Source organism: Plecotus auritus (genome assembly GCF_963455305.1).
Source record: "Plecotus auritus genome assembly, chromosome: 1".
Classification (NCBI taxonomy): domain Eukaryota; kingdom Metazoa; phylum Chordata; class Mammalia; order Chiroptera; family Vespertilionidae; genus Plecotus; species Plecotus auritus.
The window spans coordinates 150,053,766-150,073,709 of NC_137770.1; the positions used below are offsets into that span (position 1 = coordinate 150,053,766).

A 19,944-nucleotide genomic window follows, 5' to 3' on the forward strand; every position below is an offset into this window, starting at 1 on the left:
AGCCTGATTGATGCCTAAGTGCTCCCTTGCCAGCCTGTTTTCCCCTAACTGCCCTCCCCTGCAGGCCTGGTCACCCCTAACTGCTCTCCCCTGCAGGCCTGGGTCCCCCCCCCCAACTGCCCTCCCCTGCAGTCCTGGTCACCCCTAACTGCCCTCCCCTGCAGGCCTGGTCCCCCCCAACTGCTCTCCCCTGCAGGCCTGGGTCCCTCCCAACTGCCTTTCCCTGCAGGCCTGGTCGCCCCCAACTTTTCTCCTCTGCCGGCTTGGTCACCCCTAACTTACCTCCCCTGCAGGCTTGATCGCCCCCAACTGCCCTCCCTTGTAGGCCTGGTCCCTCCTAACTGCCCTCCCTTGCTGGCCATCTTGTGGTGGCCATCTTGTGTCCACATGGGGCAGGATCTTTGACCACATGGGGGAAGCCATCTTGTGTGTTGGAGTGATGGTCAATCTGCATATTACTCTTTTATTAGATAGGATAGAGGCCTGGTGCACAGGTGGGGGCCAGCTGGTTTGCCCTGAAGGGTGTCCGGGATCAGGGTGGGGGTTCCCTTGGGGCGTGGGGCGGCCTGGGTGAGGGGCCTGTGGTGGTTTGCAGGCCGGCCACGCCTCCTGGCGACCCAAGCGGAGGCCCTGGTATCTGGGGTTTATTTATCTTCTGCAATTGAAACTTTGTAGCCTGGAGCGGAGCCAAGCCTTCTGCTTGCTCCATGGCGGCAGCCATTTCTGTTGGGATTTATGTATCTTCTATAATTGAAACTTTGTAGCCTTAAGCGGAGGCCTGGGCCGGCCAGGGTGTGTGGAAAGCTTGGCTTCCTCCATCACCGGGGGCAACCCTAACCTCCTGCTCTCTCCAGCTCCATGGCTGCCGCCATTTCTGTTTGGGTTTATGTATCTTCTATCATTGAAACTTTGTAGCCTTGAGTGGAGGCCTAGGTCAGCAAAGGCAGGCGGAAAACTTGGCTTCCTCTGTTGCCGGGGAAACCCAAGCCTCCCTCCTGCTCTCTGTGGCTGTAGCCATCTTGGTTGGGTTTATTTGCATATTCGCTCCTGATTAGCTGGTGGGCGTGGCTTGTGGACGTAGCGGAGTGATGGTTAATTTGCATATTACTCTTTTATTAGATAGGATAATAAGCTAGGTAAAATGTTTCCTGAGTTCTGTAGGCTGCTTTAGCAACGTAATCAAATCCCAGGAGGGGATTATGGGAACCTCTGATCTATAGCCACTTGGTGGAAGCACAGCTGACAACCTGGATTTGAGATTGGCATTTGAAGTGGGAGGCAGTCTTGTAGGACTGAGTCCTTACACTTTGGGGTCTGGCACTATCTCCCGGTCAGTAGTGTCAGAATTGAGTTGAATTTTAGGACACTCAGCTGGTGTCCAACAGTTTCTTGATGGTGTGAGACTTCCCCCTACACACACACACACACACACACACACACACACACACACACACGAGAATTGTGATCAGGCTTCCTTTTGCTTCAGACAAAGGCACTATCTGTCATACAGGGATCTTCACTAAACAAACATCCTTGAAGAGAGTCCACACCAAAGTAGTCAGTGCGGAAATACCAGAGACCTGTGGAGAAACCTCTCCCAACAATGGCTTCTGCTATTCCTCCAGCTCCCTGTGCTCTCGGGAATTGTCAGTGGTGGATGTGAGTGACAGAAGAATCTTCCCTGAACTGTAGCCAGGTGTGGTCCACTCTTCCCAGGAGCCTTTTCAGGAGACCTTTCGTATACTTTCAAAGACCCTGGGTGATCCTCGTGTGAGTCAAATGTTGGGAAACAATAAGCTAATTATAAAATGGCTAACAGTTATTAAGCCCTCACTGTGCTGTGCTATATGCTGGGCACCTTACACTGATTATCCCATTATAGCTCTCTGAGATGTTTGGGGGGCATCACTCCCATTTTTATGGAGGAGAAACTCTAGTTAAGAGCTTTAAGGAGGAAGTGGAGAGATGAGATTCAAATACAGGTTGTCAGAGCCCTATGCTCTGAACATACTATCTTTCCTTTTTTATTTCTCTTTCATTGAAAATCTTGTCCATTGAGAGGTGCTGGTGGTCTTGATATTTTGTTTCATGGGGAAATTTAGAGGCATGAGAGCCAGGAGGCAAGACCAGGAAGGACCTTTGGCTATCAGACCCCTTACAAACATCATTGCCACTAGCAACAAATGCTACAGTGTTTTCAAAGCAGTTGAAATCCCTATTTTATGGACAAGAAAATGGAGGCTTAAGGAGAGTGGTGGACTTGACTGAAACAACACAACAAAACATGAGGAGCCTGGGAGCCAACTCCAGACTATTTGTCCATGAAACATTCTACAGAATGCTTGGTGTACACACCAAGCATGTCAAACTCACGGTCCGCGGCCCACAGCAAATATTTTTGCAGCCCAGCCAATATAACGGTGTGTAAGAAACGTTTTAATAAAAATTTTGTAACTTAATTTTTACAATATCCTGTTATACATAATTATTAATAACAAACTACAACGTTCGCTAACGACTGATTACTATAACCGTGTTGCATTCGTTTCCCTTACCCGCCTTACGCGCAACACCATTTCTCTTCACTAATACTAGCAGCGAATATGTTAGCAGCCGATTGCCATGTCATTAGTCTTGGACTGACTTGTTTGGTGTGCGCAACAGGAAATATTTCGCCTTCAGAGAACAAGAAAAATAGGTTTATTTGCGTTATGCTTATTAATTTGTGCAGTTATTCAGTGTCTGGTAAGTTAAGGTTCAAGAAAAAGAATATTAATTTTTATTAAACTGTTCTATTATTTTATGTTAACGATTTATTCCAGCCCTCATTTATTTCAGCCCTTTGTATTCAGCATGTCTCTATTGAAATAAACCTACATTTCTCTGAAAAATTGAAGCTTTTGTTTTTTGCGGCCCACATAAACTTAAATCTTGTTTATTTGGCCCATGTTAGCCTTTGAGTTTGACATGCTTGCTTTACACACTCCCTTCCCAGTCATCGTGGGTATCATATCAGAGACCCTAAAGTGCTCTCAGATACTTAAGCTTCTTCTGAAACAAAAAATAAGATGTTAATAATAGGTTCACTGTAGCTTGTTAAATATCTCTCTTTATAAAGATAAGTACATATGTATAATTTAATCACATTGACTAAACTTCAGCTGCTTCAAGGACCTTTATCTTCTTTTATAAAACTTCAAGTGCCGAGAGCCGCACACACTTGAGCCATTCACAGCTTCCTACAAGCCACTGCAGCTGGCCCCCTTTGCCCCTTTCTTTAATTCTAAAAGTAATTAGTGAGCAGCTTTCTCACCACCAGCTCCCCCTTAGCACTTTTTATCTGGTTTCTTCCTAGAGAGAGAAATGACTTGCTAAAAATCAAAACAAAAATATCTGATTAGTTTCTTTTTTCTGAGCTTAGTGGCAAAGCTTTGTATGATGTTTGCTGTAGGTTTTTTTGTAGATAGTCTTTATCCAGTTGAGGTTCCCCTCTATTCCTAATTAATGAGAGCTTTTATCCTAAATAGGTGCTGGGTTTTGTCAAATGCTTTCCTTTTTTTGCATCTATTGATATGATCATGTGATTTTTTTTTAGTCTTTTGATGTGATGGATTACATTAATTGATTTTTAAATGTTGAATCAGGCTTTCATAATAGCACTTGATGTGAAGGTTTCTTTTCTTTATTTGAATCCTCATCCAAGGATATATTTTTTAGAGAGAGGAGTGGGGAGGGTGAGAAACAAACTCTGATGTGAGAGAAACATTAATTGGCTGCCTCCCTTACACACCTTGAATGGGGATCGAACCTGGTTATGTACCCTAACCAGGATTAGAAATAAAACCTTTTGGTGTATGGAATGACACACCAACTGAGCCACCTCGCCAGGGCTGACGGTTGCTTTATTCAAAATAAATGCCATGTAATTTTGCTCTTTACCTAGTCCTCGACAAAAAACTATTAAAAATTCATATTTATAGATATACTAGTAAAGAGATCTGGAAACACACACTAGGATTTTTTCCTCCACCAGGTTCCCTTGGCAACCATTTAACTAGCATCTTCCAATAGATCTTTAAAGCTTGGTGAGGTGTGTATGTTAAATATAGATGTAGTTAATATTACTCATTAACTTCACAGTTCCAAGATTCTTCCTAATTCTCCTAAGGGGTCTTTGTGCCTTTGTGAAAATTTTACACCAGCAACAGATCAGAAGCCTTTTACAATGTTTTCTTACAGCAATCTCCATATAACATTTATGTCCTCCCTCTTGTCACCACAGTGTTGCTGTCATCATAATTCTGTTGTGAAGGATATTATATGAAGCTTATAAATGCATTTACCATATTTGCATTTTAATATTATAGTTATTTTATACTTATCTGACTCAAGTGAGGATATTATTAGGTTTATACATATGAATTGGTTTTTAGGGAAAAGTTCTTGAAAGTTGTAATCACAGCTTTTTCTTTTTTCTTCTTCTTCTTTTTTTTTTTTTAGCTATATTTGGCATCATTTTGGTGTCCAATACCCGCTTCAAATTTTACTTTTTTTGAACAGTTACAGCAATCTTTTATGTTAAACTAGAGGCCCAGTGCACAGATTCATGCACCGGTGGGGTCCCTGGGCCTGGCCTGTATACATCCCCCGAGGGGTCCCGGATTGCGAGAAGTTGCAGGCCAGGCCGAGGGACCCCACCGGTGCACGATCAGAGCTGGGGACAGACCACGGGATGGCTCCAGGGCGTGTCCAGCCCATGTCGCCCAGTCTTTATTGGCTGGACCCTAGCAGCAAGCTAACCTACTGGTCGGAGCATCTGCCCCCTGGTTGTGAGTGCGCGTCATAGCTACTGGTTGAATGGTCCTACAGTCGCTTACGCTTTTTATATATATAGATTGGTTTGCCTTTATTGTTGTTGTTAATCCATCTGAGGATACTTTTTTCCATTGGTTTTTAGAGATATGGAAGGGAGGGAGGAAGGGAGAGGAAGCAGAGAGACAGACAGACACATCGATTGGTTGTCTCCTGCACATGCCCCGATTGGTTGGGGATGGAACTGCAACCCAGATACATGTCCTTGACCAGGAATCAAACCTGTGACCCTTCAGTGCCAGGGCCTACACTCCAACCACTGAGCAACACCAGCCAGGGCTGGTTTAAATTTTTAAGAGACACTTCCCCCAAGATAGTGTCTCACTTGCACTTTAGCTACACCTGAATGATTCCTGCTACCACCACATTGAGAGGATTGGAGTAGGGTCCATTTAGCTTGCTATCAGATAGTTATTTTAGGTGAGATCATAAGAACATTCTGTCATTAATTTTGCTTGATGACACTTGGTTATACTAGTATATGTAAATTGTATAGTTGAATGAAGTAAATCCAACAATAGTTTTCAGATTATCCTGGGACATTTACCTAAATATTCCTTGGTTAGTTGCAAGAATGTAGCCACATTATAATTGCTTTAATAGCATAACCTGCCTATAGAACCAGCTCCTGAAAGCTTCTTCTTATACTGAGTTCAATAACAGAGAACTTTTTTTAAAAAAAAAATTTTTTTTTTATTGATTTCAGAAAGAAGGGGGGAGAGAGAGATAGAACCATCAATGATGAGAGAGAATCACTGATTGGCTGCCTCCTGCACAACCGCCTCCTGCACACCCCCCCCCACCTCCCCACCCAGGGCATGTGCCCTGACCAGGAATCAAAACATGACCACCTGGTTCATAGGTCGACAGTCAACCACCGAGCCACACTGGTGGCTTATGCCATTTAATTAATTGGTAAATGGATAGACTTAACAAGATCCTTAGCCAGAAAGTCAAAGCAGGTTGTTATTCAAGAATCACATTTTCTGTTTTCATGATAGAGTGTTTAAAGTGAGGGGAAGAAGGCATCCTGTCACTTAAAAAATGGAACGTCAGTGTCATACATGCTATACATGTATGCATCATGTATTCTATCTGTATATGTCATAGCTTCTGTAATTGCTGTACTTCTGTGGATGTTTACTGTGTATTGCAGTATTCTTGGCAACTTGGTGATGTTGGTTAGAAAGTATTGTTATAGGGATGACTAGCAGTTTGCTCCTCATACAGATTTCTTATGGGAGAGGGTAGGAATCCACTGATTGATGGCTCGGAGATATCCTGGCACCACTGCCAAGACAGGTTTGCGGCGGGGCGGGGGTGGAGCAGGGTTGAGAGAACGTGTCATGTGCAGAGCTCAGGGAGACAACACTGGGGATAAGCACAAAGCTGCAGAGGGTGGGCCAGCCAGCAGGAGCGCCCATGTGGACAGCACTGGGTGCCCGCACAGACCTCTCCTCCTTATTCCAAACTGCAGTTGTAACTCTCAAGTGGACCACGCAGCCGTCTTTTCGTCTTTCAGGAGATTCAGGGGATGAGTCAGGTGCCAGAGACTGTAGAAACACAAAAGACACAAAATGGGATTCTAACTTCCCAGGGGCTGTGGCAGCAAACTCCTCTCCTACATGCTTTCAAGTGTGGAGGACTTCAAATGGGAGTACTGAGATCCTAATCCTCTGCTGAAAATTAAGGTCACAGTGACAAGGAAAACCCCACATGGTGGGAATTCTTTGTCAGCTCTTGTGACCTCAGATTAATGGAGAGACTCTAGGGCAGACCGTTACAGTCAAGAGCATAGGTGTCTAAGCAGCGAATGGCAGCTGAGGGGACCATTGGTGGAACCAGGAAGGACTAGTGCCAGCACATTTGTCCCTCAGAAGTATGTCTACATTGTTCCTGCTCTTCTTGGTGACAGAACTGAAGTCTCAGTCTTTGCAAAAAACCAAACTGAGTATTACATTTAGAATTAAACTCACACAAGATTGCCAAATGCTTTAGTGCAGCTAAAACCTGGATGCAAGGAAGTCCTGGAAGGTACACGTTGTAGCAGGTTTTTAATAGCCAGTATTATTTTATACTAGAGGCCCATTGCAGGAAGATTCCTGCAAGAATAGGGCTTCCTGCGGCGGTCTCCACCGCCCTGCCTGCTTCTCTCCTATCTCCGCCTCCCCGCCTGCTTCCCTCCCTTCTCTGCCACCCAGCCTGCTTCCCTCCCTTCTCTGCCGCCCCACCTGCTTCCCTCCCATCTCCACTGCCCCTCTTGCTTGCTTCTCCACAGCTTCACTCCCTTCTGCAGTGCTTGGCTTCCTTCTACGCTGTGTTCAGTCTTCGCTCTGCTCTTTGCTCTGCACCTGGGTTTGCAAATTAACTGTCATCTTGGTTGGGTTAATTTGCATACTCGCTCCTGATTGGCTGGTGGGCGTAGCAGAGGTACAGTCAATTTGCTTGTTTCTCTTTTATTAGATAGGGTTAGTTTCTGGTACACAGCAGTGTGGTTAGACAATCAAATACTTTACAAAGTGATCCCCCTGGTATTTCCAGTATCTCCTTGGCACCATACATAATTGTTACGATATTATTGACTATGTTCCCTATGCTGTATATATATCATATATACAGGGTGGAGCAAAAGTAGGTTTACAGTTGTGAGTACACAAAACAATTTATTCTTCTATTATTGTGTTACTTTCCATATGAACTACTGTAAACCTACTTCTGCCCCACCTTGTAATATATATAGGTCTTTTTAAGAAAATATGTAATTTGCTTTAAAGACATGATTTACAAATTTTGAAAGAGAATAAAATTGAACAATGTAAGGTACATATGCACTATGTAATCCTGGAGAAAATAAAGGACAAGACTACTCTGGTGTAACAAAGTGCATTCTAACCTCATCAGAATACAAAATAAAGCAAATCTTTCGTATTTATAAAACAAATAGACAGAAAGCTGCCACTAAACACGTTGGACATCTTAGGACATGCCTGTAATTGCTCTATTAAGACATGGAAATTCAGTGAATATACTGATATTGTAAAATATAGCACCAAGTAAAGGGGCAAAATCTCTTACCACAAAGGTCTGGTAACATTTCAAAAATGACCTCCCATTTGGAAAACGTTTTAAATGAACAAGTAATTTTTTATTATTTTACTTAAGAGACAGAAAGACATGTGACTCCTCTGTATTTGGGTTAAATATAGCTAATCACAGGCAGCCATGGGGTTTCCTTTCTTTCTGCAGGGCCCCAATGGCCACCCAGCAACACTGGGTTCCAAGCTAGGTGGGTTGCTGTGGAAACCAACCGCTCTAAAAACCAAGAGGAAAGAAAACCTAAAATCCCAGAACACAGGCCAACTTGAGGGGATATAAAGGGGATGAAAAACGGTCAGAGAGCCCAAAACTTCTCTCTCTCTCTCTCTCTCTCTCTCTCTCTCTCTCTCTCTCTCTCTCTCACACACACACACACACACACACACACACACCACACACACACACACACACACACACACGTGGGAGTCCACCAACTTCATGTGGCCTTCCAAGATGAAGCCAGAGTTTGTAGGAAATGGAGAAGCACTGGGAGAAATCCTGTGCCCAGTGAAGAGCACCGGGGACTGAGCTTCAGTAGTACCAGTTAGCCCATGGTTACAACAGAGATATGGAGAAGGTTGGTTTTGGAGCCTGGATAAGAAGTTATAAAATAAGTGAATTCTGCCAGTTGTAGAAAAATAACTGAAGGTACAAGTTATTTGAAGAGGAAGAGGAAAAAGGAAAGACAAGGCCTGCCTTCCACATGGCCTGTCCGCGTTTGCAGGCAGTTTTGTTCAGTACCAATGGGGTTCTTCCCGGCTCTGTCATTATGTTTGCTCTCAACTTGCTACTTAGAGGTACCTTCTGTCAAGCCAACAATTAGAAATGGCCTTGTTGCTTTTAGTTCTAAATCTGTGGCAGATAGAAAGGAAATGACTAAAAGATAATGCTGGGCTAAAAGATAATGTTTAGTTCTCTACCCACAAAGCAGATGTTCTTTGTACTTACTTAGAATGGACTAGTTTGTGCCCACAGAGCTAAATGCTTTGTGTTTGCCAAGTGCAAAGGCGCTCTGAATCATGGTTGGGGAAGAATTCCTGAGTGCTTGTTTCTTCCTTCTTGATTCTCCTCCCACTGGCAGTGACTGAATTCTTCATCATGAAATAATGTGCTGAGTAAGAGTGTGTAACGAAAAGAGACCTGGGCACACACTCGTGGATCCATCCACCATGAGAAGGCAGAATTGGAACCCGTGATGGATATTGTTATTGATTGTTCTCCAGAAAAACAGAACCAATAGGATGCATATAGTTATATATAGAAAAAGATTTATTATAGGGAATTGACTCATGTGATTATAGAAGCTGACAAGTCCCAAGATCTGCAGGGTGAGCCTGCAGTGTGGATCTCAGGAGAGCTGGTGGTATAGTTCCAGTACAGACGCTAGCAGGCTTGAGACCCAGGAAGAGCTGAAACTTCAGTTCGATTCTGAAAGCAAGAAGCAGCCAATATCCCAGTTCAAAGGCTGCCATGCAGGAGGAATTCTCTTACTGAGAGGAAGGTCCACCTTTTTATTCTTATACCTTCAACTGATTGGATGAGACCCACCCCCATTAGGGCCAATCTCTTTTACTCAGTCTTCCTTTTTAAATGTTAATCTCATCCAAAAACACCCGCCCAGAAAAGCCCAGAGTCATGTTTGGACAAATATCTGGACACTTCGTGGCCCAGTGATGTTGACACATGAAGTGAACCATCACAGATGCTGAGAAGGAAAGCCAGGGGGTGGAAGGAGAACCAGGTGGGTGCAATTTCAAGGAAATGGTCCTTAGCCATATAGTGCTTTGCCAGGACAGCACAGAACCTGAGGAGCGCAACACGACTACCCCTCATATGTTTATGAAAGCTTGTAGGTAGCTCATAGAACTCGGGGAGGATGAGGCTCACAGGTAGAACGCTGCCTAGGCCATATGGCGAGACTGAGCCAGGGATACTCTGTCACCCTCCTGCACTGAGACAGGGCAGCTTACACTGCTATCCCCAACCAGATGCCTCCTCCGTGGCCCCTTTGGTCAGAAAAAGCAACTGCTTCTTTATGTTGCTGTCTTTCAAATCAGAATCCAGCATGAAGGCATCAGATTAGCAGAACCAAAATCCATTCCTGCTTCCTAGTTACCAGAGAGGCTGGGAAGATAAGTGTCTAGCTTCTGCCTTAGGCCAAATGTGTGATGTGGGAACATACTCAAATCAGAAGATGCTGGATTGTCCACCAAGACTCGTCTTCCCATGCTACCCATCCTTCCAGTCTCAGCTTCCCCCAGTGAACTCAGGAAGCCATAATTAGGGCCCATATCCACACAGTATGGACCTGTATAGCCAGTGGCCATTCCACTTTGGCAGAATGGCTCATGGGTACCCGTTTAAATCTTTTATTATCACCCCTAACCTCTACCTCTAGTATACTTTCAGATATTTTTACTTTGTTTGTATTTGTATTTGTTAATAAACTCCAGACCTCGTTAGTCTCTTCTTAGCTATGTTTTTAAGCTCTGTCTTACCCAGTTTCATCCTTTTTGTTCTCTGGAACATGAGTTGGGCCTAACTACCCCTACTCCCCCCTCCCCCCCAAAAAAACAACAACTTTAAACTCCTTAAAACAGGAGCCATTTTTTTAAAAATATCCTACAGTACCTCCTGTCATACTAACATACAGTAGCTGATCAGTAAAGATTTTTTTATTAATTCTAATTAATTAGTTATCTGAATTGATTATTGCTTTTCAAATAAATTTTGATAGTATCAACTTAAGACAGTAATGAATAAGAAGTGGAACACAACAACAACACAACCCCCAGGGATATTTAGATCATGTACCAAATGATATCCAGAAATGCCTGCTAGTTGTTGTTTTTTGTTTGTTTGTTTTAAATATATTTTATTTTTTTAAATATATTTTATTGATATTTTACAGAGAGAAAGGGAGAGGGATAGAGAGCTAGAAACATTGATGAGAGAGAAACATCGATCAGCTGCCTCCTGCACACCTCCCACTGGGGATGTGCCCGCAACCAAGGTACATGCCCTTGACCGGAATCGAACCCGGGACCCTTGAGTCCGCAGGCCGACGCTCTATCCACTGAGCCAAACCGGTTAGGGCAATGCCTGCTGGTTTTAGTGAATTATTCAACACATACATTGAGTGCCCTACTGTATGCCAGACACTGTTCTGTGTGCTTGAGATTCATAACTAAAGAAGAAAAAAGAGACAAAAGAGCTTTTTCAAAGCTTACATGCTGGTAGTCAGTTAATAAAGACATAAATTACAATCATGCCAGAATTGATGTGTCATGCAGAAAAGAAAAAGTAGAGCAGGATAATATCGGCAGGGTGGGGTTGGATCGACATTTTAGATGGGATGGTCAGAATTGTAAAAATGTGTTTTTAGATAATCAGAGAAAATCGAATGTTTGCTGGGTATGAGATGATATAAAGAGGTTGTTATATGTATTGGGTATGAAATGTCATTTTGGGTATGTTTTTTTTAAGTATCTGTTATAAACTGAAATATTTGTAGGGAAATAATGTGCCTGAATATAATATCTAGGATTTGCTTCAAAATGTTCCAGGAAAAAAAAAGAAAAGGGGGAGGGGAGGAAGTAGGAGGGTCAGAGCAAGGAAAATCGAGTAGGGAGAATAGATTAAGCGAAAAGGGTAGAAAGTTGGTATGTGAAATTTGTTTATCAGTCCAGAGGGTTTCCTTATGCTGTTCACTCTACTTTTAGCTGAGTTCTAAAATTTCCATAGTAAAATTAGTTAGTGGTTAGCGTAGGCCTCATTCAGGAGGTGACATTTAGCAGCAGCTGAAAGAAGTGAGGGAGTGAGCTGCAGGGATAGATGTCCTGTGCCAAACAAGGAAATAGTCATTTTGATTTCCTGGAATGGGGGGGAATAAGAAATGAGGACAGAGAGCTATTTGGTTGGGGGTAGAGATCGCATTAAGTCACTGCAGGGACTTCAAGTGAAGGTCAAATCCTTGAGTACTCAGCATCATGCTCAGATCCTTGCGAGTTCTTTGAACTGTTCTGATCCTCTGGTTTTCCTTTCTCAGATTCTGAGCTGAGACTTAGTAATACATGATCTGAGCGTCCAGTAGGACTTCCTGTGGTGAGGGAAATCTGTCTGTGCTGTCCAATGTGGAGCCACCGCCACATGCGGCTGCTGAGCACTGGAAATGTGCTCCTGTGGCCGAGGAGCTCCACTTCTGATGTCATTTATTTTAGTTAATGTAAACTTAAATTTATGTGGCCAGTGTTTTCCATATTGGACAGTGCAGTATTAGGAGACGGTTATTTTCCCTCCGGCATTCATTAATTTCACACACTTTTATTGATACCTGCTGGCTCTAGGTACCAGGCTAGGCCTTAAAGTCATAAAAATTCATTTTAAAAAATGAGAACCTCTGTTCCTGGGGGACCCACAGAGCACACCAGATACTGTGCAGCAGTGGCCAGTGTGTGGTGTGGACCACCCATCTTCAGGCAGGAGCGCCACCAGGTCATTCTTACCTCAGCATTTGCAGCTCTGCCTGTGCCTCTTTGTCTGGCTGGGTCCTTTGTATCCTTCGGGCCTGAGCTTCAGTGACACCTCCTCACAAGGCCTTCCCTGACCACCCCTCCATCATGCTCTCCTGTTGTCCAATATTCCTGTGAGGCACTTCTCTCATTTTTAAATTACACTTGGTATCCACTTAATATCTAAAACTGAAAGCTTCTCAGGGTCAGGATCTGATCACACTGTCGGCCCACGTAGCCTACAAGGAATGCTGACAGAAATGCAAATAGGGGAGGGACAGTGTCATCATAGACTGCGTGGGGATGGAGAGGAGGGGCCTCTCACCCATTTTGGGGAGGGTTTGGGTCCGGAGCAGTTTCTCAAATAAAACTTAACTAGGACTTTTAAAGGATGAATAGGAATCAGCAACATGAAGGTAAATTTATAGAAAGGCATTTCCTACAGAGATGAGACATGGAAGGGAGGGAAGGGGAAAGTGTGGGACCGTGTCTGGGGCCCTGTGGGCAGTATGGGGGATCAGGTGGGGCCTGATTGTGAATGACCTGGGGTACCTTGAAATGTATCCCCCTTACCCCCACCCCCACCCCAGATAGTATCCCATAGGTCAGAGGATGGCAGATTTTTTTTAAGGGCCAAAAATAAGTAGGTCAGGCTTTGCAGGCCATGTGGTCCCTGTCAAAACTTCTGAATATCACCATTGCAATGCAAAAACAGGCTTAGGCAGTGTTAAATAACTAGGTGTGCGTGTGTTTATTTATAGACACTAAAATTTGAATTCCAGATAATTCTCATGAACTATTACTCCTTTGCTTTTTTAAAAAGTCATCATATATATATGGCTAATATGCAAATTGTCTCCTCGGGAGTTCAACTGGGAGACCGGGAGTTCGATTGCTCACTATGATGTGTGCTGACCACCAGGGGGTGGTGTGGAACATGGTCGGCGACCAGCAGCAAGCTGCGGAGCACCGAGGGAGCAAGGGAAGAAGGAGGCAGGGAGGCCAGGAGGCAGGGAACCTGATTAGCTTTGATTGCCGGCCAGGCTAGAGACCCTACCCGTGTATGAATTTCGTGCACCGGGCCTCTAGTTTAAATATAAAAACCATTTTTACCTCACGGACCTTACAAAAATAGGCACATCTGGCCCTCGGCCACATCTTGTTGGGCACTAAAGGGTTTGAAGCAGGACAGGAAATGGTCAGATCGGTATTTCCTATAGCTCCCTCTGGCTTCAGTGGGATTTCAAGTGTCAGGTCTTAGGACAGTGGCAGTTTTTGTGAAGAGGCTGAGTGTCAGTATGGATGACTGATGGCAAGGGCCTGAAATAAGGCATTGTTAACACAATGGGAGAGGCCTGCTCTGAGACGTATATTTTGGAATTAAAACAGCGGAACTTGGTGATGGATGTGCAGTACAAGAAGTAAAAGAATGATGTTCCAGCTTCAATTTAGTAATCAGGTGCCCCAGCTCACTGGCCAGCAGAGGAACATAGGGCATTTTAATGCATATTTAGGCCAGGGGCCTTTTATAGGATTTCCCTTTTATTTGCAAAATGAGAGTAGTGTTAATAAATAGTGACTCACCCACGTAGTCAAAAGGTTACTTCCATGGTATGAATAATTTTATTTGTTATTGAATGGATAATCTAATTCTAAGTGCTACTCTAATAAAATGATACGCCAATGGGAAATTTCTAAAACTTCTGCTCACTATTGCTGTGAACCTAAAACTCTAAAAAATAAAATATTTCTGAAAAGTGAACTAGATCTAGCACGGTTGATCTGGAGGACTGTTCATGATATGCTATCATATGAATAAGGCAAATGGCAAAACAACAACAAAAGGATACCTCAGTGTCTGTAATAATTCCTAGTTATATTGACATTTTTTTCACGTTATGTCACAACAAAAGAAGAAGCTAAATAATCTCTTTCTGTTGGTGGCAGTGAAAACAACCCCAGGTGTTGGACCAATGGGATCAGATCTTGGTTCAGCAACTTCAGTTCTTGAGTTCTGACTAAGAAAGAATTCAGAGCCAAGGCCCAAACTATAAGCAAAAGTTTATTTAAAAAGTCACAGAGGTAGAAGAAGTGAACTGTAGAAGAAATGGGTTCAGGAAACAACTTACAGAGGCAAAAGAAGGGCTCCTGGAGCTTAGGAGGAAGAGAGGAAGGTAAAGGTAACGCCCTGGGGAGGGGGGAGACCAGAGAAAGAGGGAAAAGGCAGGAGTGTGCTGGGAGGGAGAGAGCATGATGGTTCTTCCATCCTAAGGGTTTTGGTTTTTTTTAATATATTTTATTGACTTTTTACAGAGAGGAAGGGAGGAGAGAGAGAAACATCGATGAGAGAGAAACATCAGTCAGCTGCCTCCTGCACACCCCCTACTGGGGATGTGCCCACAACCAAAGTACATGCCCTTGACCGCCTGATGCTCTATCCACTGAGCCAAACCGGTTAGGGCCATCCTAAGGGTTTTTAAGGGTAGAGATTTTAGGGGAGGTCTCAGGGGAGGATCTCAACAGAATATTCATTAGCTTTCCAGCTGTGTCCTTTCATGGTCATGGTTGATGCCACTGATTGGTCGATGCCAGGGCAGGGGGTCATTAATCAATGCAGCTGGTCCTGCTGTCAGCCATGGTGTCACTTGTCTGGTTTTGCTGTTTTTCTGAGCTTGAAGCTGAAACACAACTGAGACCAAATGTTATCCCTAAGGGTTAATGTGTAAGAGAGTAGTTGTGCATAGGCGTCACATCAGGCCACTCTTCAACCCCTTGTTCCTCCTCTAAGGGGGTCTGCCACATGACTAGCGACATGCCAGGGAAGGAAAGGTCCGGGGAGGGTCGGAACCGCATGACTACCAATATGAAAGGTCAGGGGGTCTTAACCACATGCCCAGCGATATTCTAGGGAAGGAAAGGTTACCCTGGGGGCGAGGTCCTTGCTCTCCCAGTTTTGTCTGTTTCTAGGCCCCTGGGGCTTTCCGCCCTGGTGGCCTTCTGTTCCTGGCCTATCGTCCTTGCTTTGCTCATGTTTGTCTGCCTACCACATTTCAAAGTATACAGTTGCAGAACATAAACTAAGCTTCCTATATTAGAAAAAATTCAAGTGGTAGACTAGAGGACATTTATTTCAGTAGAACTTTTTCTTTCTGTGTTTATTCAGAGTCCTTTAGCTTTTCCCAAAGCTCAGCTGCTTTTGCCATCCCAGCAAACAGTGAAGAGAGGGCAAAAATCTTGTAACCCCAATTGTTAGCAAATGTTGCATTACCATAAAATACATAAATCATCAGTGCAGCCCTACAATAAGCCACCCTCTCACTCGCCCTGTTGTAGAGGACTTTGTGAATATTAATGAAAGCTGAGTTAATATATGTTATAACTTGACATGCCACCTGGAGACAAGGAAGACTGAGTTAAAGAAGAAATCATGTGTAAGATACATCTTGAAAATCTGCATTAAAGCGAAGGTGATAAGATTGGAGGTAATTAACTAAATGGGTTTCATAATCCTTGATTTTCATGATGTTGGTTTTATCACTCTCTTGGCCATTAGTTTTTTCCTTCTATAGTATGAAGAAGCCCAGTTCAGTTTCTATAGCACTAATCTATACAAAGGTTTTGAGACATTTATTTGGTACAGATCTATCGTCCCTAGGTCTAGAGTTCTTTGACTGTTTTTATGGTCATCTAGTCCAGAAATGTATTAAGTCAGTATGTGAAAAATTATTGACTAACTTTGCAGTATTGACAAAATTTGCAGTATTGAAAAGGTTGTTTTAGTATCATAAGATAGTTGGCAAGTTACCAAGGTAGAGGTCCTCAAAGCAAAATAAATTCTTCTCAATGTGGTTGCCCCGGTTGTGGAAGAGCTCTGGATACAAGCACCTAAGAAAAAGAAGTTTACTGGAGCAGGATGCACTTCTCGTTGTTCCGGAATGTAGTCCTTTAATTGAAGAACATTGTGATGCTGGGGTCTGGTCCACTGTCATCTCTTCCTGGGTTATTACAGAGGCTTCTTAACTGGAAGCTCAGTCCTCAGTCTTGTCTCTTCCCTAGTCTGTCATTCACCCAGAGCCAGATGTTTCTATAACATAAGTTTGATTTCCACTTCCATGTCTAAGACCTTTCTGATTTCCCATTGCCCTTTGGATAAAGAATGATCTTTTTTTTTATTTTATGATCTCACTCATTTGTGGAATATAATGAACAACATAAACTAATGAACAAAAACAGATCCAGAGACAGAGAAGCATCAATCACACCGTCAAACCTCAGAGGGAAGGTAGGGGAGGTTGCGGGTAGGGGGAGAGATCAACCAAAGGACTTGTATGCATGCATATGAGCATAACCAATGGACACAGACACAGACAACAGGGGGGTGAGAGCATGGGGCGGGGGGCAAAGGGGGGATAAGGACACATAAGTAATACAGAAAGAAAGAAAGAGAGAAAGAGAGGAGGGAGGGAGGGAAAACTAGTGAGAGACCAAAATTAAAAAAAAAAAAAAAAAAGAATGATCTTTTTAAATCGCTTCTAAAGTCTTGAGTGATTTGGCCCCTACTTGCCTCTCTAATATTGTCTCTCATTGAATCATAGACCCCTCAAACTCTTCATCCAGCTTTCAGACCCTCTTTCTGTTTCTCAGGAAGCAATGCTTTTTCTTGCCTCTGAGTCTTTGCATATGCTGTTCCGTCAGTGGCCCCTTCATTCCTGCACCAAATGTCCCCCAGGCATAGCACTTGCCTGTGTATTCACTTTTCTTCACCACTGTAGTTTGCACAATTACTCACAATTCTAGGCATAGAGTAGCAGCTCAGTAAACATCTCTTGCATGAAAAAATGAAAATACTCCATTCTCTTTTAATATGTTAACATTAATTTGATCTGTCCATTTCCCACATTTATTATTTTTTTCTTGCCTGTATTACTGATTCAACTTCTTTTATCTTTTCAAACATGTACCTCTTTTTTTTTCTTCTAACCATCTTCCTCCCACTCTTGGATTCTCCCTTTTAATGATATTTTAGACTATGTTTGGGTCTAGTCTTCATGATTACCAGCACAGTTATCCTGCTTTGCTTATATCCTTCAGTAGCAGCTTGAGCCTGTTCAGGCTGTGTTTATAGGCAGTGCTGGGGAGGATAAAAGAGTACTGTGTTTGCTGCACAATTTCTTTAAGGGATCGAATTTTTATCTCAATTATTTGTTGGTGTGAGTAGGAAGGAGCGAAGAGAAAGCACTTTGTTATATATATATATATATATATATATATATATATATATATACATACACACACACACACACACACACACACACACAGCCAGTGACCGGAATGCTGTAATGACCAGAACAACTGATCACTATGAGGCTCACTGCGGCCAGCGAACCGGCCAGATCAGGGGGTGGGGCTAGCCGGCCAACCTCCTGCAGCCACTCTCCCCAGCCAGCCCCGCCCCTGATTGCCTCCCCAACCCCGCCCCTGATCGCCTCCCCAACCCCAATAGGGGGCAGGCCCAGCCAGCCACTCTCCTGTAGCCCCTCCCCCCAGACGGCCCCATCCCCCCGATGGGCCCACACCACCCCAGTCGGCCCGCTGCCCCTCCTCCTAGCCAACTCCACCCCCAGTCGGCCCCCCACTCCAATCAGGGAAAGGGCTGGCCAGCCAACCACCCATGGCTCTCTCCCCCAGGCCACTGGCCCCCAATAGGCCCCCCCACCCCATTTGGGGGTGGGATGGCCGGCCCACTGCCTGCAGCCCCTCCCCATGGCTGGCCTCACCCCCAAATGTCCCTCTACCCCAATCGGGGGTGGGGCCCGCCAGCTGTCTCCTCCTCCTGACAGGCCCAGCCTCAATCTGCCGATCCGATCTCCGGGCCAGGCCAGCCAGACCCCACCTGTGCATGAACTTATGCACTGGGTCTCTAGTGTAAAATAAAAAGGGATCTCTAAGAAGGAAATTTTCCATAGTTAAAATTATTTGTATTTTGGAAGAAGATGTTGATTTTCTTATCATATAGCACTTTCCACCTCCTGTCACACTGACAGCAGAATTGCTGTGGAAGTGGCCTAATAAACAGCTCTTGTTCTGTGTTGCTTTTTCTCTTCCAGAGGTTACACTGAAGGTCCACATCAGTGACGCCAGCACCCACCAGCCTGTCCCGGAGGCGCTCATCGAGATTTTCACCAACCAGGTCTCCATCGCCTCTGGCACCTCAGGGACAGATGGAGTGGCCTTCATCAAGTTCCAGTATAAGCTGGGCAGTCAGTTGATCGTCACCGCCACAAAGCATGCCTATGTGCCGAACTCTGCCCCATGGAAGCCAATCCGATTACCCGGTAAGGTGCTCTTAACCTTTCTCTGAAACAGAGTTTGTAGTCAGGCCAGTGATAGAGTCACACACAGAAACGATTTTGAAAGTGGAGGTAAGACAAAAGGGAAAATATTGGCTTAGTCTCTGCTTTACCTTGTGGCCCCCTTATGTGAAGAAAGGGGGGATCTGGTATAAAGGCGGTTGAGGCCCCATCTTTTTATACTCACTATGGAGTCAGAGCCTTAGAGTGTCTGCTCACTTCTGCAGCTCCCCATTCTGTGCCTCATTGATTGTCACCAGCCAGATGCATGGGGCAGTGCTTTAATGGAGCGTCCTTGCTCTGCTTCCTGGGCCTCAGAGCAAAGCTGGCCAAAGATGAGGGGAGTCCTGGCGAGACGGTCTGTCTCTTCCCCTTCCTACCTGCTAAGGGAAAACACTTCTGTGTGTTTCCTCTCCTCAGTACTCTACTTCACCTTGGTCACTTCTGATCCCCAATCATGTGGATTTCTTTCACACATCGAGCAATTCTCAGATTCTCAGATACCAGCTGGATGTCCTACAATTGAACTCAATTCTGACACTACCTACCCACAGGCTAAGTGCTTCACCCCATGAGACTGCCCCCGCCAGTTCAGATGCCAATTTAAAGTCCAGGTCGTCCCCTGTGCTTCTGACTGACGGGCTGTAGGTCAGAGGTTCCCATAACCTCTGGTTTGCTAGAGTAGCTCACAGAACTCAGAGAAACAGTCTACTTACTTGACGACTGGTTTATTATACAGACTATCAAAGAAACTGTGAGCTGTAAGAGGTGCATAGGGCAAGGTGTGTGGAAGGAGCACAGAACGTTCATGCTCTCCAGGTGCAACCCACCCAACACCTCCACGTGTTCACCAACTCCAGAAGCTCTCCAAACCTCTCCTTTTGGGTTTTTTTGGAGGCTTCAGTACATAGACATGATGGATTAAATCTTTGGCTATGGGTGATTGATTCAACCTCCAGCCCCCTGGAGGTCAGGGGGTGGGGCTGAAAGTTCCAACCTTCTCATATGTGTTTGGTTCCCCTGGCAACCAGCTCACATCCTTAGGTTATCTAAGGGGCTTTCCAAAAATCAGTATATTAACATAAACTCCAGCATGGTTGAAAGGGACTTATGAA

At 44.3% G+C, this 19,944-nt stretch overlaps 1 protein-coding gene across 5 annotated transcripts in view; it reads left to right on the forward strand.

Annotated features, from left to right (window-relative positions):
- The window catches only part of FAM171A1 (family with sequence similarity 171 member A1), a 133,326-nt gene that overhangs the window by 62,714 nt on the left and 50,668 nt on the right, over positions 1 to 19,944 (forward strand). For all 5 annotated transcript variants that reach the window (XM_080650353.1, XM_080650355.1, XM_080650354.1 and 2 more), the window contains exon 2: positions 18,587 to 18,814. In XM_080650353.1, coding sequence (XP_080506479.1) covers positions 18,587 to 18,814 — 228 coding nt within the window. The remainder of the gene's footprint in view (positions 1 to 18,586; positions 18,815 to 19,944) is intronic.